The 20,820-nt window shown below is 48.2% G+C and overlaps 1 protein-coding gene across 3 annotated transcripts in view; it reads right to left on the bottom strand.

The window, feature by feature from the left end:
- Positions 1-7,738: 7,738 nt before the first annotated feature.
- The window catches only part of cyp39a1 (cytochrome P450, family 39, subfamily A, polypeptide 1), a 46,252-nt gene continuing 33,170 nt past the window's right edge, over positions 7,739-20,820 (bottom strand). For all 3 annotated transcript variants that reach the window (XM_068024626.1, XM_068024636.1, XM_068024645.1), the window contains 3 exons: positions 19,239-19,327; positions 10,477-10,564; positions 7,739-9,628 (listed from right to left, as the gene is read on the bottom strand). In XM_068024626.1, coding sequence (XP_067880727.1) covers positions 9,560-9,628; positions 10,477-10,564; positions 19,239-19,327 — 246 coding nt within the window. In that variant the 3' untranslated portion in view covers positions 7,739-9,559. The remainder of the gene's footprint in view (positions 9,629-10,476; positions 10,565-19,238; positions 19,328-20,820) is intronic.

Genomic DNA, 20,820 nt, shown 5'->3' with positions numbered 1-20,820 from the left:
TTCTGGCACTAGGAAAATGTGAAGTTATTCACTTTGGCAGGAAAAATAAAAAAGCAGAGTATTACTTAAATGCAGAACGACTGCAGAACTCTGGCATGCAGAGGGATCTAGGTGTTCTAGTGCATGAACTACAAAAAGTTAGTATGCAGGTACAGCAAGTCATAAAGAAGGCTAATGGAACGCTATCCTTAATTACGAGACGAATTGAAAATAAAAGTAAGGGTATTATGCTTCAGTTATACAGGGTATTGGTGAGACCACATCTCAAATATTGTGTGTAGTTTTGGTCTCCTTATTTAGGGACGGGTGTAAATGCGTTGGAGGTGGTTCAGAGGAGGTTTACTAGATTGATACCTGGAATGAGCTGGTTGTCTTATGAGGAAAGGTTGGACAGACTGGGCTTGTTTTCACTGGAATTTAGAAGAGTGAAGGGAGGCTTGATTGAAGTTTATGAGATCCTGAACGGTCTTGACAAGGTGGATGTGGAAAGGATGTTTCCACTTGTGGGTGAGTCCATAACTCGGGGGCACTGATTTAAAATTAGGGGTCGTCCTTTTAGGACAGAGATGAGAAATTTTGTCTCTCAGAGGGTTGTGCGACTTTGGAACTCTCTGCATCAGAAGGTGGTGGAGGCGGGGTCATTGAATAATTTTGAGGTGGCGGTAGATAGATTCTTGTTAGCAAGGGAATCAGATGTTATTGGGGGTAGATGGGAGTGTGGAATTCGAGACACAAACAGATCAGCCATGATCTTATTGAATGGCGGAGCAGACTAAAGGGACTGAATGGCCTACTTCTGCTAAGTCATATGTTCGTATGAAATCTGGTGGCACTGAGGCAAAAGATCACCTTGCCTGATGGGTAGGCAGCCTTGAGCATTGCTGCATCGAGGAAGGGGGGGGGGGGGGGGGTTTAAGAGGTCATTGTGAGATTGTGTTGCTGTGTGCTGTGCAGGGGGTCTGAGGTTCTGCAAGAGGGTCTTGGGCCCAGGGCCTTTGCCGGGTCTCCGGAGTCCTGGGGACTCTGCTAGAGGCTCTGCCGGGGGTTCTGCAAGCAGTTCTGGAGTCCCAGGGGTCTTGCTGGGGGTGCCGGAGTCCCAGGGGCTTTGTCGGAGGCTCCAGAGTTCTGGGGTCTCTGTCGGAGACTCCAGAGTTCAAAGGCTCTGCCAGGGGCTCCGGGGTTCTCTGCAGGGGCAACTAAGTGTGGGTGTGGTGGGGGGCGTGTATCGGGATGGCTAACTGATGCGTGATGGGTCTGTTTGCTCACACTGCTGGAACAGAGGGCAGGCCATCATCAAGGTGGGGCTTTGAGGTCCATCAGCGACTGCACAATAGAACTGTCAGATCCTCAGTTGCAAAGGCAGGAGGCCAGACAGGTGGAGCAAAGTGTGATGAAGGCAAGAGACAATGTCATAATGACTCATTTACAGACATCCTGGTGTCCATTCACAGAGAGTGAGATAAAGGCTCACCTTAATGTAGGAATTCTATTGCCTCCATCTCATTTGTGGTCCCTGTTTTGTGAGCGGCTGCAATGCGCACTAGTGACCATGGGAGAACATATGTTAACGAGGGCTCTTAAAACATTGGCATGTTAATGAGGGCTGTGGTCACATTGGGATAGCCCTAAGGGGGAAGGCGGCGATCAGCAGCTCACAATTAAGGCATAATAGCACATGGCTTTTAGACAATGAAACCTAACGATTTGAACAATAGATCTTTTACTCCTTTACCATATATATACTGCCTTGTGGGCGTCTCGGGTGAGTCCAAGGCTAAGGGAGTAAACCCTAACAGAAAATCCAGAGCGGAACCCCGTAGGCGGTCATGTGTCACCCTTGGCATGTTTCCGGCAGTTCCTGCAGCCATACCAGTGCCAAACGTCGTGCTCTGCACTCCTTAGGACCCCACCAGGAAGGCCGAGAGGGGGGGTTTCGATGCTTGGGCAACTCACAACCTCCATACATCCGCCCAGGCATGCGCCATGGAGAGGTCACTCCATAGTCGCCTCACAGCGACCAAAACATTACGGAAGGCAGCAGTCACGGGTTATAAGTCCAGCTCAATTGGCATAGAGATTGGGCGCCATGGGTTGCCTTGGTCGGTGGGAGAGGTCATCGCATCTCACTGGTCAGCTACCGCAAACCGGGCAGCCCCCGGTCAATAAGGTTCTGTCCCGCCACAGTCCACCTGCTTCAATGGGTGCTTGGAACTCAGGGTCATTGCCCGAAAAGCAGACTGCAACACCGCACCAAACAGCACGACAAAAAAAGGAAAGAAGGTACCAGCCCTTCGTTTTGCAAGCTGGAATGTCAGAACTATGTGTCCTGGCCTGTCGGAAGACCTTACACAAATCAACGATTCTCGGAAGACCACCATCATTAACAACAAGCTCAGTAGACTCAACGTGGACATTGCAGCACTTCAGGAGACACCCCTCCCTGCGAGCGGATCTCTAACAGAGCAAGATTACACCTTCGTCTGGCAGGGTAGGGACCCTGAAGAACCAAGACAGCATGGAGTTGGCTTCGCCATCAGAAACACTTTGCTCAGCATGATAGAGCCACCTTCAAATAGCTCAGAACGCATACTGTCCATCCAACTGCTCACCGCCTCTGGTCCAGTACACCTACTCAGCATCTATGCTCCAACACTCTGCTCCCCACCTGAAGCTAAAGACCAGTTCTATGAGGAACTCCATAATATCATCAGTAGCATCCCCAATACCGAACATCTGTTCCTGCTGGGGGACTTTAATGCCAGGGTTGGGGCCAACCATGACTCATGGCCCTCCTTGCCTTGGGCGCTATGGCATTGGAAGGATGAATGAGAATGGACAGAGACTGCTTGAGTTGTATACCGATCATAACCTCTGCATCACCAACTCGTTTTTTCACACTAAACCCTGTCACCAGGTTTCTTGGAGGAACCCAAGATCACGTCGTTGGCATCAGCTGGACCTCATCGTCACAAGGCGAGCCTCCTTAAACAGCGTTCAAATCAAACAGCTTCCACAGTGCGGACTGCGACACTGACCACTTCCTGGTTTGCAGCAAGGTTAGACTCAAACCAAAAAAAGCTGCATCACTCCAAGCAGAAGGGCCACCCACGCATCAACACGAACAGAATTTCTTATCCACAGCTGTTACATAAATTTCTAAATTCACTTGAAAAAGCCCTTCAAAACACTCCCACAGGGGATCCAGAGACCAAGTGGGCCCACATCAGATACACCATCTATGAGTCAGCTATGACCACCTATGGCAAACGTGTGAAGCAGAATGCAGACTGGTTTCAATCTCACTTTGAAGAGCTGGAACCTGTCATAGCTGCTAAGCACATTGCACTGTTGAACTACAAGAAAGCCCCCAGCGAGTTAACATCCGTAGCACTTAAAGCAGCCAGAAGCGCTGCACAAAGAACAGCCAGGCGCTGCGCAAATGACTACTGGCAACACTTATGCAGCCATATTCAGCTGGCCTCAGACACCGGAAACATCAGAGGAATGTATGATGGCATTAAGGGAGCTTTTGGGCCAACCATCAAGATCGCCCCCCCTCAAATCTAAATCGGGGGACACAATCACTGACCAACACAAGCAAATGGACCGCTGGGTGGAGCACTACCTAGAACTGTACTCCAGGGAAAATGCTGTCAGAGACTGCCCTCAATGCAGCCCAGTCTCTGCCAGTCATGGATGAGCTGGATGTACAGCCAACAAAATCGGAACTCAGTGATGCCATTGATTCTCTAGCCAGCGGAAAAGCCCGTGGGAAGGACGGCATTACCCCTGAAATAATCAAGAGTGCCAAGCCTGCTATACTCTCAGCACTCTACAAACTGCTTTGCCTGTGCTGGGACGAGGGAGCAGTACCACAGGACATGCTCAGCATAGTGGGGAAAGTCTTCACTCGAGTCGCTTTAAACAGGCTCCAGAAGCTGGCTGAGCGTGTCAACCCTGAGGCACAGTGTAGCTTTCGAGCAGACAGATCGACCATTGACATGCTGTTCTCCCTTCGTCAGCTACAGGAGAAATGCCGCGAACAACAGATGCCCCTCTACGTTGCTTACATTGATCTCACCAAAGCCTTTGACCTCGTCAGCAGACGTGGTCTCTTCAGACTACTAGAAAAGATTGGATGTCCACCAAAGTTACTAAGTATCATCACCTCATTCCATGACAATATGAAAGGCACAATTCAGCATAGTGGCGCCTCCTCAGACCCCTTTCAAATCCTGAGCGGCGTGAAACAGGGCTGTGTTCTCACAGCCACGCTGTTTGGGATCTTCTTCTCCCTGCTAAACTCACATGCGTTCAAGTCTTCAGAAGAACGAATTTTCCTCCACACAAGATAAGGTGGCAGGTTGTTCAACCTTGCCTGTCTAAGAGCGAAGACCAAAGTACGGAAAGTCATAGAGAGATACAGCACTGAAACAGGCCCTTCGGCCCACCGAGTCTGTGCCGACAATCAACCACCCATTTATACTAATCCTATATTAATCCCATATTGTCTACCACATCCCCTCCGACATTAATCCCATATTCCCTACCACCTACCGACACTAGGGGCAATTTACAATGGCCAATTTACCTATCAACCTGCAAGTCTTTGGCGGTGGGAGGAAACCGGAGCACCCGGCGGAAACCCACACGGTCACAGGGAGAACTCGCAAACTCCACACAAGCAGTACCCAGAACTGAACCCGGGTCACTGGAGCTGTGAGGCATATGGACTGCAGCGGTTCAAGAAGGCAGCTCACCACCACCTTCTCAAGGGCAATAAATGCTGGGCTGGCCAGCGACACCCGCATCCCATGAATGAATAAAAAAAATAGTCAGCAAGGCTTTGTGAAAGCCCTCATCAGGGAACTCCTCTTTGCTGACGATGCTGCATTAACATCTCACACGGAAGAGTGTCTGCAGAGTCTCATCGACAGGTTTGCGGCTGCCTGCAACGAATTTGGCCTAACCATCAGCCTCAAGAAAACGAACATCATGGAACAGGATGTCAGAAATGCCCCATCCATCAATATCGGCGACCACGCTCTGGAAGTGGTTCAAGAGTTCACCTACCTAGGCTCAACTATCACCAGTAACCTGTCTCTAGATGCAGAAATCAACAAGCGCATGGGAAAGGCTTCCACTGCTATGTCCAGACTGGCCAAAAGAGTGTGGGAAAATGGCGCACTGACACGGAACACAAAAGTCTGAGTGCATCAAGCCTGTGTCCTCAGTACCTTACTCTACGGCAGCGAGGCCTGGACAATGTGTGTCAGCCAAGAGCGACGTCTCAATTCATTCCATCTTCGCTGCCTCCGGAGAATCCTTGGCATCAGGTGGCAGGACCGTATCTCCAACACAGAAGTCCTCGAGGCGGCCAACATCCCCAGCTTATACACCCTACTGAGCCAGCGGCGCTTGAGATGGCTTGGCCGTGAGACGCATGGAAGATGGCAGGATCCCCAAGGACACATTGTACAGCGAGCCCGCCACTGGTATCAGACCCACTGGCCGTCCATGTCTCCGCTTTAAAGACGTCTGCAAACGCGACATGAAGTCCTGTGACATTGATCACAAGTCGTGGGAGTCAGTTGCCAGTGATCGCCAGAGCTGGCGGGCAACCATAAAGGGTTGCCATAAGGCGGGGCTAAAGAGTGACGAGTCGAAGAGACTTAGCAGTTGGCAGGAAAAAAGACAGAAGTGCAAGGGGAGAGCCAACTGCGTAACAGCCCTGACAAACAATTTTATCTGCAGCACCTGTAGAAGAGTCTGTCACTCTAGAATTGGCCTTTATTGCCACTCCAGGCGCTGCTCCACAAACCACTGACCACCTCCAGCCGCTTACCCATTGTCTCCCGAGACAAGGAGGCCAAAGAAGATATATGCTACACCTGTGAGACCCAAAGTGCGGCTATGTGCTCTTAATACGTTTGCGGATGCTCCTACCTGGTGTGATCCCTGTGGCAGCAGCAGGGCTGGAGGCAGGCTGCCCCTTGGCCTGTGATGACTTTGGCAGCTGTCCTCTGGCTGCCTGACGCCTGGAGGGTCCCAGCTTCCTGGGGGTGTCTTGGACTGGTGCAGCACTCTCGTCAGGTGTTGCGGCTGCTGGAGCTGGGCACTGATGGAGAGGTTAATAAGCCGATGTCCACACTCAGAGGGCCCTGAGGGGAGCCCCCAGATGTGCATGGCAGCCTCTCCTTCTCTCTTTGAAGGCTGTCTTGAGCCTCCCTGCCCACCAGAGAAGGACCAAGAGCTGGAGAAGGCTTCAGGCTACTGTTCCGTCTCTTGCCTTGCCACTGCCGCATTGAGCTCACGGCCAAGGCGATGGTGTACAGGTCTGCGCACATCTATGGGATCTGGTTCTCCAAGAGAGTCGCAAACCCCTCAATGGCGGAAGCCATGTGCTCACATGCCTGAGACATGGCAGCAGTCATGGCATGGATGGACTCTTCCATTGTCCTCTAATGGCTGCGCATTGCCTCTGGCATCTCCACCAAATGTTGCCCTTTCCCTCCTTGTAACTCCAGCATGCCCTGTGCTGTCAACACCAAAGGCTCGTCATCATCCTGGGGCTCAGCATGGGCCTCGCCAGCCACAGTCCTCTGACTGTCACAGGCCTCGGCTATCTCAGCCTCAGCCAGCTGCACCGGTGCAGTGCTCTCACCAGCTTGTGATCCTGATTCTATTGCCGAGTGGGTACCCACCATGATGAAAGTATCTACACTGGTGGAGGACGCAAGAGAGTCATGCGATAGTGCATCCTCTGACTGTCCCCGAGGCTGCGGATCCCTGTGAACAGCAACTTGCTTGAGAGAACACAGACATGTGGCTTAGGCTGTGCAGATCTCCTGATGCCAACCATGCATAATGTGGGTCTCCAACATTAATGTGTATGCTGATGGTTCAATCCTCACACACTTGCGCAGGCACTCCAATCTCCCCATCTGGGTGCCTGGCAGCTCCAATGCCTCTTTCTTGGCTGTGGTGAGTAGACACAGATCTGGGAGTCCTCAGCCAGTCTGGGCCATCTCCGTCCTAGTAATGGGCCCTCATCCTGCAAGAGGAAGCATGGAGATAGCTGAGATTAGCAGACAGATCAACATGACAGTTCTGCTCATTTTTAAAATTCTTTCATGGGATGTGAGCGTCACTGGCTGGGCCAGCATTTATTGCCCATCCCTAATTGCCCTAGAGAAGGTCAGTCCCTCGTCCCTGACTGGGGGATCTGAGGTATCTAATGCTGACACTCGCTGTAAGGGGAATTAAGGGGGTGAGCTAGGAAGGAAGATGGCCTGTGGCTGACAGGCAGCTATGCATTTGTCAGGAAGAGATAAAACCCTAGCCAATCAGGCATTGCTGCAGCGCTGCTCCCCTCCCCATGTCGCACAAACTCCCACATAGTCACATACATTGCTCAGAAAGGCAAGAGCATTCACCTTGGCAGAACACAGGAGGTTGTTGACTCTCTTCCTGCTCTGGACCCAGTTGCGCTGGGTGACCCCACGGCTGCTGACCTGCTCGGTGATCTCCAGCCAGATTTGCTTGGTCAGGTGGGTGGACATCTTCCTCCCATCGCAGGGAAACGAAACCTCCCATCTTTCCCTTGCAGCGTGGAGGAGAATCTGCAGGGATGTAAGGGTTTCACTTCCCTTCCTCCTTACAATGATCCTTGGAATCCAGAATTACAAGAAAAAATACATGTGACAAAACAGATTTTGGCTCAACCTAAATTTGTTAGTTTATTAGATCATTCTTGCCAGGATCTGCTCGTGACCCATAATTTCAGTTAACTTATGGCATTGTCCAGTTGTTAATGTCCTCCAAGCAGATCATGAGTCAGAGTCTCAGTTAACTTATTCCTCCTGTGCATCGAGATTAACTGTTTCATGTCCTTCAGGGAGGCATCAATGAATTGTGGGGCCACCCTTTGTCTTGCCTCAGCCATTGTCTTCTGCCCTCCTCGGTGGGTGTGGGGGGGGAAGGAGGAAGGAACCAGTCAGACAGTTGTAGCCTCTCAATGAATCCAAGGCAGGAGCGAATGCAGGGTTAGCAGGCCTATAAATACGGTGCCAGCACCTGCACCAGTCATCTGAGGCCGTAATCAATGACTCGCCTCCTGCCCCTGATACGTAATTGGGGCGGACCTGCACTATGCATGACCACATGCCACGTGATTGCAGTGGGGCCACCGTCCACATGAGGAACCCGAATGGCGCATTTTTCCGGGCCCACCACCGGTCTCATTAAGTTCAACCCATTGCGTGCAGTCAGGTTTGAGCACGCAGGAAGCAAGGTAATGGAATGGCATCATTGTCAAGGATACAGAGTTTATGATGGGGTCAAAAATAAGGTATTTGCACCTTTCATTGGCGAGCTGTTGGAAATTCTGTCTCACTCATCATATAATCTCAGACAGGTGGGTAGGTGGACATCCAAAAATGGTTGTAGCAATGAGGGAAGTGGTGGAAAGGACAAATGTTGTTGGCAGCAGTTTTTGGAAGATAACCCTACGTCTTTGGATGGCCGCACTGTGTCGATGAGGAAGAGGAGAAGACTAAGTGCAAAAACTGGTGAAGCTATTCGTAGAGATGTTCTGGCTATGTTGGGACAGTTAGGAGTGGAACCATAAAGGCAGTCCAACTGAGATAGACCATGGGGAATATGTAGTCGAAGAAGCCAGTTGCGTTGAATGCTGAAGAGGTCAAAGCAGACAAGAATATCACATTTATAGTCATTAAGGGCACAGAAGGAGACCATTTGGCCCACCAAGTCCATGCTGGACTTGAAGACTTTTTTTTAAAACCAGTTTTCCACAAAGAGTTACTTTTAGTGTCTTTTATAAGCAAAGTGTGCTATTACAAGTGGGGAGAAAAGGGAGGATGAGATGGAAGGTAGCTAAGATGTTAATGAGTTAGCCATGATGTAATTTCTTTATGAACTGTAATTAATAAGTAATTTGGTGGCTTGTCTCCACAATGCTAAATAACTCACACCCGTTGCATTAGAAGGTTTCTGATCTTTCTGACTGTGTGTAATGTTTCTGCAGTCTTGGTGGAAGAATCTATTATTGTATTCACTTATGGGTAGTCCTGTCCATAGAGTTTGTAGGAAATTTACATCTTTGTTAGAGTGGTGAAATGGCATATATTCCTCAGCTTTACCTATAATGCTTCTTCTTAAACCTGGTGCAGTAAGTTGTTTTTAATTCATTCTTGTTGTTTCCACAGCACTCACCCTGTATCTGAGCTTTTATGGTGAAGACTTTTGTGCTCTTAGGCAGTTAAGGATATGAATAATTATTTCTCTGAGTTTCCTCAACAGTCTTTACAGATCCCTTCTCTGATCATGAGGGGCTTCTCTATTAACAATTGTTTCAATGTGAAATTATTAATGTTTATGTTTAACATGCACATAATTCTGCAAGACATGTCACTGATACACGATTATTGTTTTTACGTTGTACAGGAAGGAAAAGATTATTTTTTATACATTATCAATCAAATCTACTTTTGAGTACAATGGCTAGGCTAGGCACAGCAGTGTTTGCAGTAAATAATGGTCATCGGCATTTATATTCAACTCGGCAAGGACCCAGTGGCTGTTGGGTTCCGACTAAATGAAGTGGACTCTGAAAAGAAAGTAAAATCTGTGATCAGTATCACATCTCAATTAACAAATTTAATAATGCAACAGATGGTGTTGCACGTTATGATGGTGTGATGCACTTTTCACAGATACCACACAAATATAACTAACACAAGCGACAATTGATAGAATATAATTACAAATGCAATATAAACCTGGATTCTACATAATGTGTTTGAGACATGTGGAATGGTACAGCTTTTACTGTACCAGCATTTCCAGAATGGCTGTTTTATTTAAAAAAGTCAGCTAATACAGAATCAAGTAATATTACAATAATGATATGAGGAGCCAGATGTAGCTTTATTATTAGATCAGCATTATGTACTCCGAACAGGCATACGTGGTTAGATGCCGAGTACGTCCTCAAGTACTACAATTCAGAAGAGCACCCCAAGCTGCACCAGCCATTTTTCCATTTCCCACATCTGCCATCTTGTAGCCACTCCAGTGCGGATTAGAGCTGAATTAGAATGGTAACCACTTGCTAGTTCTGAACTGGTTTTGGAGATGGTTGTGGATTTAAAATGAGAACTGAAACTGTACATTTTTTTTTGATCTTGCATGTGAAGATAGCCCACATGCAAGATCAGAATATGTTTCAGAGGTTGTCTTTTTCAGACTATAAGCTTGCTGGCCACTTTTTCTTCTGCCTCAACCACAGCTCCTTGCATTGATTGTATGATTGTCAACAATGGAACAGCAAATTGTAAATTAGAGCCGTCACCCACCCCTCCTCCTCTCAGAAAACATGCCCATTCCTATCAAAAAATAGTTCACATATTCTTGAGCTCTTATCACTTGGCTTGGATGCCACTCATATTGCTTTACCTCTTTTGGGACAGGATCCAACAGAGTAAACTCATACTTGTAAAGTAAGAAAGCAGCAAACATTTGAATCTCCAGCAGTGCAAACCATCTGGGAGGAAACAAAACAGCTGTTTGAAGAAACAACCAGACCCAAAGCAATATCATTAGACAGTAATCATCAATTACATTTGGCCAACAACAATCAGATTCATGAAGCTATATTTGTATTTCATTTTCCTTCTTTCTTTTCTAATGATGTCTGAGCCAGTACATACTGTTTTTATTACTACAGCTCATGGTTAGATGAACTTCTTGGAGGTCAAAGCAGCTGGCGTGACTTTTGCTCACTTATGGCATTTATAGCACCTATAAATTTATTGATTGCAACTTTTCTTCAGGCTTTAGTAAGTGTACATTCTCATACGCAAATCCCTGATGTGATGCACAATCCTTTAAGGAAAATGCTTCAGTGCATCAGGATAAAAATAAAATCTGATAGGGAAAGAGCTATTTCGGGCAACAGATGGTGTCAGTTCATGTAAGCTGTACATATAAGTCAGCAGTGATCGGTTGTGGGAGGAAGAAAGAGAATTATAACGATCAAGAGTGCAGGGAGGCTTGTGTGCATATAAATTCAGCAGCAGAGAGCGGGGTTGGGGGGGGTTTGTGGGGAAGTGTGGAGAGAGCAGGGGGTTGTGGAGAGCGAGGGTGAGTGCGGGTGTGGAGAGCGAGGGTGAGGGGGGGTGCTGTGGAGAGAGCGGGTGGGAGGGGTGTGGAGAGAGCGGGTGGTTGGGGGGGGGGAGGTGGAGAGAGCGGGTAGTGGGGGGGGAGGTGGAGAGAGCGGGTGGGGGAGAGGAGGAGAGAGCTCGGGGGAAGGTGGAGAGAGCGGGGGGGGGGGGGGTGGAGAGAGCGGGGGGGGGGTGGAGAGAGCGGGGGGGGTGGAGAGAGCGGGGGGGGTGGAGAGAGCGGGGGGGGGTGGAGTAGAGAGCGGGGGGGGTGGAGAGAGCGGGGGGGGTGGAGAGAGCGGGGGGGGTGGAGAGAGCGGGGGGGGTGGAGAGAGCGGGGGGGGTGGAGAGAGCGGGGGGGGTGGAGAGAGCGGGGGGGGTGGGGTGAGAGCGGGGGGGGTGGGGAGAGCGGGGGGGGTGGGGAGAGCGGGGGGGGTGGGGAGAGCGGGGGGGGTGTGGAGAGAGGGGGGGGTGTGGAGAGAGGGGGGGGGTGTGGAGAGAGGGGGGGGTGTGGAGAGAGGGGGGGGTGTGGAGAGAGGGGGGGGTGTGGAGAGAGGGGGGGGTGTGGAGAGAGGGGGGGGTGTGGAGAGAGGGGGGGGTGTGGAGAGAGGGGGGGGTGTGGAGAGAGGGGAGGGGGTGTGGAGAGAGGGGGGGGTGTGGAGAGAGGGGGGGTGTGGAGAGAGGGGGGGGGTGTGGAGAGAGGGGGGGGTGTGGAGAGCGGGGGGGGTGTGGAGAGAGGGGGGGGTGTGGAGAGAGGGGGGGGTGTGGAGAGAGGGGGGGGGTGTGGAGAGAGGGGGTGGGTGTGGAGAGAGGGGGTGGTGTGGAGAGAGCGGGGGGGGTGGAGAGAGGGGGTGGGGTGGAGAGGGGGTGGGGTGGGGAGAGCGGGGGGGTGGAGAGAGCGGGGGGGTGGAGAGAGCGGGGGGGTGGAGAGAGCGGGGGGGTGGAGAGAGCGGGGGGGTGGAGAGAGCGGGGGGGGTGGAGAGAGCGGGGGGGGTGGAGAGAGCGGGGGGGGTGGAGAGAGCGGGGGGGGGTGGAGAGAGCGGGGGGGGTGGGAGAGAGCGGGGGGGGGTGGAGAGAGCGGGGGGGGTGGAGAGAGCGGGGGGGGTGGAGAAGAGCGGGGGGGGGTGGAGAGAGCGGGGGGGGTGGAGAGAGCGGGGGGGAGTGGAGAGAGCGGGGGGGGTGGAGAGAGCGGGGGGGGTGGAGAGAGCGGGGGGGGTGGAGAGAGCGGGGGGGGGTGGAGAGAGCGGGGGGGTGGAGAGAGCGGGGGGGTGTGGAGAGAGCGGGGGGGGTGGAGAGAGCGGGGGGGGGTGGAGAGAGCGGGGGGGGGTGGAGAGAGCGGGGGGGGTGGAGAGAGCGGGGGGGGTGGAGAGAGCGGGGGGGGGTGGAGAGAGCGGGGGGGGGGTGGAGAGAGCGGGGGTGGGGGGGGGGTGGTGGGGTGGAGAGAGCGGGGGTGGGGGGGGGGGTGGTGGAGTGGAGTGAGAGAGCAGCCGAAGTCGTTGGTGCTGGTGGGTGCGCGGCACATCCGGAGAGCAGTACACAGGAAAACACTCTCCTCCTCCCCACCCCCCTGCACCGCTCGGCCACTGACTGCAGGCTGCCCGCTCCCCGTTTCTCCACCCCCCCCCCCACCGCCCGCTCCCCGCTTCTTACTCCCCCCTCCCGCTCCCCGTTTCTCCCCCCCGCCACCGCTCCCCGCTTCTTACCCCCCCCACCCCTCCCCTCCCCGCTTCTCCCCCACTCCTCAAATTCACCCATTAATCTTAGAATTGCTGCAGCTGGCTTTGTCTGTAACAGCAATGCTGATTTGATTTTTTTTTTGGAGATTTGATTTTTTTCTGTGTTGGCTTGGACACTGGACAATGCGTCAGTGAATACATTGTTTCTTTCTGTAATGTGGCTCCAACCATTGAGGTTCCAGCACCTTGATAATTTTTCTCCCTATAGTGACAGTGGGAGATAGATTGTTTTTTAGCCTTTGTGAAGTGTCTGAGATTTCCTCTGAGCCCGTTCTTGCTGAATTCTGAATTGAAATTGTTGGATTTGTTTAGCTTGGGGTTTGGAACCTGATCATTGGGCTCTTCAATGGTTAGATCACATTGACCTCACTTCTGGTTTTCTGGAGAGTCACACAAGTGTTGTTTAGGGAAATTTTGTTTTCCTTTTACTGTGGGGAGGGTCTATTTGCTAATCTACCCCATGTTCTCTGGGACATTACCACTCACAGGTGTCTTTCCAGCTTTCTCTGCACTCCCCTGTGGCACTTCAATTAGGTGAGGCATCTCCCTCACTGTTGGTTTGCCTTTTTGGGCACTTTCCTTGTTCCTGCAGGTTTCTGTAAATGCTGTCAGCAGCCTTGGTTAGCAGCCTCTTTGCTCTGCATTAAAGTAGGGGAGTGGGGTGTCTAATTTTTCAAACATTTTTAGTGTTGGTTAACTGGACAATAGGCGGTTCCATTTGGGAATCCTCCCGGCCCTCTAACCTGTCCTTGCTATTCTTTTCATCCCCTTCCTTCCTGACTGTCTGACAGACCTGTGCTTGTCTGTCCCCTTCCCAGCTGTGATATTGTTTTAACATGTTAATGTGACACAACCTTTGTTTTTTTTCTTTCGGTCTGGGGTGTCAATCAAATAATTTACCTGGCTCATACTTTTTGCCACTCAGTATGGGCCACTGAACCGGGCTTTCAGGTGTTCACCCTGAATTGGGAGTAATACTAATACATGGTCTCCAGGCCGAAATGTTCTGGCCTTGGCATGTTTGTCTGCCTGTCTGCTCGTGAACTGCTCCCGGAACATAGAAATGTAGTCTAACATGGAAGACTCATCCCTGTGTCCCAAAAACTTCTCATTGATTAGTTTAAGAGGACCTCTCACCTCATGTCCATAAACTAATTCAAAGGGACTAAAGCTGGTGAACTCATTGGGTGAGTCTCTGGTGGCAAACAGGAGAAATCCCAGCCCTTTGTCCCAGTCTTGGGGGTACTTGTAGCAGTAATCCCTGATCATTGTCTTTAGGGTATGATGGTACTGTTCAAAAGCCCCTTGTGACTGTCAGTGGTAGGCTGAGGATTTTACTTGGGTTATGGGTTATGCCCAGATTACCCATGACTTATTCTAGACATGAACTTCGTGCCCTGATCCAACTGGATCTCAGCAGGCGGCCCACATTGGGTAAAGAATTGGGTTAACCCCTCCACCACTACTTTGGCAGCAATAGTTTTTAGGAGAATGGCCTCAGGGAATCTGGTAGCCACATCCATAATGGTGAGAAGATACTGGTAGCTTCCTTTTGTTTTCAGCAGGGGTCCCACACAATTCACCAGCACTCTGCTGAAGGGTTCCCCAAAAGCCGCTATAGGAATTAGGGGTGTAGGTTTTATTGCAGGTTGGGGCTTCCCCACAATTTGGCACATGTGGCAAGCTTTTCAGACCACCACCACATCTTTGTGGAGTTTTGGCCAGTCACAATGCTGTCTTATGTGTGCTTGGGTTTTTCGTACACCGACATGTCCAGACATTGGAAGTTCGTGGGCTATTCTTAGTATTTCTTTAAGGTACCTCGGCACCACTAAATAGTTGGTTTGTTGAGCCTCAACTAGGGAAGATCTGTTTAACCCATCCTTTTGGTCCTCTAACTTTCCAAAGAAGCTTTCAGATAACCAGACAGTAGGGTCATCTGTCTGTGTGTGTGATTCAGTGACAGTTCAGCCTACTCTGAGGGAGCTTGTTTGGCCATGGACCAGGTCATCACACAGTCAGGAAAAATGCAGGGGACCTTCTCCTGCAACTGCTCTGTCTCCCTGACCTCTTTTGGTCTCTCTAAAACTATTGGGGAAGCTACCACCTTTGCCCCACCAGAGCATTACCTAGGAGCAGGTTGACTCCATCTGCAGGTAAACTAGGGACAATCTACAAAATGCACTGCAGCAACTCACCAAAGCTCCATTGACAGCACCTTCCAAACCCGCGCCCTCTACCACCTAGAAGGACAAGGGCAGCGGATGCATGGGAACACCACCACGTTCAAGTTCCCCTCCAAGTCACACACCATCGTGACTTGGAACTATATCGCCATTCCTTCACTGTCGCTGGGTCAAAATCTTGGAACACCCTTCCTAACAGCACTGTGGGTGCACCTACCCCACATGGACTGCAGCGGTTCAAGAAGGCAGCTCACCATCACCTTCTCAAGGGTAATTAGAGATGGGCAATAAATGATAGCCTAGCCAGCCACACCCACATCCCATGAATGAACAAAAAAACAAATCCCCATGGTTACTGGTCCTGAAACTAGGTTGCACTCCAGGTACACCCGATATAAAGGTATGGGCATATACTGCCCTCCAATACCATTCATTAACACTCTAGCATTTGCTGCACTCTGTGGGAAAAGTCATGCCTTTTCCCAGCAGAAGGGATTGGGTAGCCCCTGTATCCCCAAGTATGACTATAGGCTTGCTTGCCCCACTTGAGGAGTATGGGGTCATTTTTCCTTGGGACATAAATTCCTGGTAACTTTCAGAGATTTTGTTAAATTTTCCCACACTCAGCAGTATGTTTACTGAGTCTTACTACTGCAGTTGAAGCCACAGCCTGCTCTGCTGTGCTTTCCACCAGGGCCCTTTCTCCTGCCCTGGTCTGATGCTTCCTGATTAATCCTACAGGTTTTCCCCATAACTTCCAGCAGTCAGCTCAGAGGTGACCTGCTTTGTTATAGTGGAAACACACAGGTCTTCCTGTGTCACTCCTGCTATCAGCACTGTCCCTTTTAGCCTGAGGAGGGCCCCCTATATGTCCTGCTTTCCCTTCTTGCCCATGGCTGTTGTGGCTCCTATCACCCTCTCATCTTTTATCCTTATCAGGTTTGTAGGGGTGAGTAGGGAAGGGTTTCCTTGGGATAAAGGCTTGCGTACAAGGGTAAACTCATCAGCCAGAACTGCGACCTGCCTGGCTCTTTGAATCTTTTGTTCTTCTACGTGGGTTTTAATAGAAAATATGTGGGCTGTATCTTAAGTGCCCATATTCACTAGTCAAAATCAAGTTGCTTAACTCTTTGAAACTTTAGGTAAATTTGGTCAGGCTGCTTCCGGAGGGTTCAGAATTTCTGGCGGTACGCTTCCAGTACTAGCTAATATGACCCCAGGATAGCATTTTTAGTCATCTCATAATCAGATAAACTCTCATCTGAAAACAGTGAATAAATCTCATTGGCTTTTCCTGTTAGCTTGCTTTGTAATAACAGCGTCCAGCTTCTGGCCAGCCATTTCAGGTGTCTTGCAAGCTTTTCAAAAATGACGAAAAATGCATCCACATCCCCCTCATTGAACTTTGGTATCAAATGGGAGAACTTTAAGAGATCTGCACACGGTCCTAAGCTAGGGGTAGCTTCCTCACTAGCCGTGCCTTCACAAGGTGTATTGGTTCTTCCCCTAGTTAATTCAAGCCACCTTAACTCTCTTTCCCCTTTCTCCTTCTGAAAAGTTCCTTCTTTTCCCTTTCTTCTTCCCTTTCTTGACACTCTCTCTGCTCTTTCTCTCTCTGGAATTCTAATTCTAGTCTCCTCTGTTCTAACTGTATCTTTGCTAACATTCCCCTGTCTACTTCTGACTCTAACCCGGTTCCTGAATCTTCAGGATCAAGTAGAAAATGTCCACAAGTCTTTGGATTTTGGATTTCCTAGCTTTTGAACAGAGATTCATCCCCAACTGCTCAGCTACATCCCTCAACTCTTCAATAGATAGGGCCTTTAACCTGTCCAAGTTACTTCACTCTGGCTTAGGAAGGTACTGGCCTCGAATGTGGACATGTTAGTATTCTGGCAGTGAAAACCACAAAAAAACTTGTATTGAAGTTTAAAAAATTTTTTTTAAACAAGGGATCAATTTGGTTTCCCCACTTCCAATTTCTCGTTTGTCATTGGGTTACGATCACAGACTAGAGCCCCCAAATTTCCATTGCGGCCAGGTGAGTAGTGGGTGGGGGGGCGGGGGTCACAGGTTCCCCTCTTGCCCTTCCTTTTATTTGACTGCAACAGTATTTATTCCTTTTTAAACAGTGGTTGTGCTTACCACCTCTGAGTGTTTTACCTTTTTCCTTTAACATGATCGTGAAAGAACTAAATCAGACAGGTTTTCTTGAGTTTAAACAAGAAAGAGGGGAGTATATTATACTGAACAATCTAAACCTGATCCAAATAAAATAATAATAAAAATACACTACACATTCATGCACACATTCACATGAGAATCACACACATAAGTAGACTACAGAGTGAGAAGTAAATTTTGTGGTTGGATTAGAGTTCAGAATAAATAAAAATTAAATACAGTCTGTGAGGTTGGGTGTTTCTGTGGTCTTCCGGCTGAAATTGTATTCTTGAAATCTTTGACTGGTTAAAGTGCACTTTGTGCTGCCCGCTTGGCTCAGGGTTTTCTTGGAGGCAGACTTGTAGGTGGCTCTCTTCCCCTGGCCCCTGTCTGTAGCAATCTGTAGGCTTGGAGGGTCCACATTCATAGATGGTTTTGAAACTTGTCGTGTTATCTGGAGAGGGAGAGAGAGAGAGGCACACGGCCTTTCTGCTGCTGCACAGTCTCAGTTGCTGCTTGTCTCTCCTTGTTCGAGGAAACTCCCAGCTTTCACAGAGATGGGCAGATGGTCACATGACTGCCTCAGTGTATTTTCTGGAACCTTTAATGAGATTCAAGGTTAGGAATGTCCATCTCCCCAGGTCCAGGATGCCAATATTTACACTTGGAGGGGTTTGCTCTTTTAAAGTCAATGTGTCAGGATGGCCTTGAATGCCATATTAATGAAGCAATCTTATGTAATTCAATCACTTAGAGCAATCCATTGTTTTGGGTCCAGGCTCATCAGATATGTATCTCCTGTTGGAGGCCTTGGAATGTGAAAATGTGTTTCAGATGCAAGTTGCGGTGGCCATCTTGGCTGCCAGTTTTTTAAAAAGTTAACTGCAGGATTTTTTTCCGTTAATAGTTTAATGCAAGTTTCCACGCAATTAATTGATATTTCTCATTTGTCATATTGTCTTTTTCTTGACACTCAACTCTTTTTTCATGTTACCATTGACTTATAGCACTGGGCTCTTGGTTCCTATAACTTTTCAGCAAAGGAAAAATCCAAAATGGTGGCTCAATCAAGCTTTACAAAATCTTGAGTGATTTGATTGGAACAACTTCTTCCTTTGGTTTATTCATCTGGCAGCTCATGTTTGATTCATTGATTTCATATGTCCTAAACAGTTCCTAGCCAGGTTGTTTTCTTTTGATTCTTATACTCCTAGCTACGGAGTTCAGATTTGTTGGTGTTTCATGGATGTAAAATTTGAGCCACAATTGTGTTGCCTTCAGTATCATAACTGATATAAGAGACAGGCAGTGTTGTGCACAAAACAAAAGGCAGGAGAATATGGCAGGAGAAGTGTGATGCCTCAAGTTTGACTGACAGGAAATGTATACTGTTTTCAGTATATTAACTAGCAAATCTCCCAGGGTGCTGCTCATAGCAAAATAGAGAAGTACAGTTTTATGTCAAGGAGTTCTTATACTTTTAATATAAATGTATACCTGGGCTACTTATTTATAATGGCTAAATAAGTCAAATTCTGTTTGTATTACATGGTATTCTGGCACGTTTATAAATATCTTGAGGTGCTAAGCAAAATTAATTTGGACCGTTTTAGTCTTGTTCCTGTCCAGCACATTTCCACAGTACAGAACTAACAGTTATTCACCTCAAAGACCTTCGGAGGTGAGTGAAATTCAAGTTACTTTGGTTTGGCAAAGCATACTTTTCAGTTGAGGTACATTGTTGGGGCAATTTAAAAGTGCTTTTCTTTGAGTCCTGGTCTACACATGACAGATTCTATCATTAAATAACCCAATTACACATTACAGCCCATCCACCTGTTCCACTGCACCCACCCACACCCTAAAAGTCTGCAGTATTACTCTATTAGCCTTATCTCTAGATGTATTGGCTAAAATGTTTAGTATAACATTGCAATGACTGAAAAACAGATGAAACTGAGCCAGTTTCCTACCTTCCTGGACATTGATATCTGCCTCCTCCAAAAGCCATGAAGCCATCCAAAAAGACATGTTTTTCTATGTCTGCCTTCTTCCATCGGTCCTGCAGGAAGACAACATTTTCCTGCATCATTGCTGTGGAAATAAAATAAAACAAAGCCCAACACAAAACCAGGGAAGGGAGGTGGGTGAAACTGTAAATAACACTTAACAAATGGATCAAATATAGGAGTTGGATTAAATCGGATGTTGGACTAGTAAATGCCATTTATATAAAACGCAAAACGGAACAACATTGAGAAAGGGAAATAACTGGTAGGAATATAAGAAAGATTATAATCTATAGCACATAAAACAGGGGAGGGATTTAAGGGTATTGGCAAATATTTCACTGATACCGCACAGTTGTTATAGCAGTAAAGAAAGCAAACAAGATCTTAAGCAGAAGAATAAGGACATTGGTCCCAGGAAATGTTAATTCACTTGTATAAAGCACTGAGTATTGTATACTGTTCTGGTCACCACTACAGTGAGAACATCCTGGTATTGGGAAGGCAAAATTCATTCCTTGAATTAGGCACCTGAGCTGTAAGGAGAGGCTGTGAAAACTTGTTACACTGGAGGAAAGATTTAGTGGAGACCTTACTCAGGTATTCAATCCTAAGGGGTATCAGTAAATTGAACCTTTATGGTATTTTATGTGATAACAAATTCTACAAAAAAAATTGAATCAAACTTGGAGGTGAATAGCCAATATACATTTAATTTCACTTCAATGTAAATACATTTACATTTAGAAGTAATTAAGTAAAGGAAAGAGATACCAGGACCTTTCTTTTTTAATTCATTCACGAGATATGGGCATTGCTACCAAGGCCAGCACTTACTACCCATTCCTAATTGCCCTTTAAAAAGTGGTGAGCCACCTTGTTTTTAAAAATACAACTGAGTGACTTTCTAGGCCATTTCAGAGGGCAGTTAAGAGCAGCCACATTGCTGTGAGTCTGGGGTCATATGTAGGCCAAACTAGGTAAATTCATCAGATTTCCTTCACGAAAGGACATTTGTGAAAGATGGGTTTTTATGACAATCCAGTAGTTTCATGGCCAGCATTACTGACACTACCTTCTTTTTTGATTAACTGAATTTAAAATTCCTCAGTGGTGGGATTTGAAAACACTTCTCCGGATCTTTAGTCCTGGACTCTGGATTACTAGTTCAGTAAAATAACCAATGTGCTACCATACCCCCATATCTCCCAACTCAGTTGGGTTGCTAGGTAAAATATGATGTCAAGATGCATAGTCAATGCAGTTAAGAGGAAAAATGACAAAAGGAGACAAATCTTAATGGAGCATGTTAGACAGTGCAATAGCAGGAAATTGAGAAGGTTGAGAATACTCATACTGGGAAAACTGAGAGGACAATGGAGAATATACAAGGTAAGGCAGAGTTAGGATCGAGCTTACAGAACTAAAAATCCAGAGAGGAGATAAAGGAGCAGTTAAGTACAGAACAGTCAATTATGAAAAATAGAAAAATTGACACAAATATAGTACATTTTTCAGTGTAAATACATCTGACCCTGATTTAGCC

Source organism: Heterodontus francisci, chromosome 3 (genome assembly GCF_036365525.1).
Source record: "Heterodontus francisci isolate sHetFra1 chromosome 3, sHetFra1.hap1, whole genome shotgun sequence".
Taxonomy (NCBI): domain Eukaryota; kingdom Metazoa; phylum Chordata; class Chondrichthyes; order Heterodontiformes; family Heterodontidae; genus Heterodontus; species Heterodontus francisci.
The sequence above is the reverse complement of the archived record's forward strand: the minus strand, read 5'-3'. Positions and strand labels throughout refer to the sequence as shown.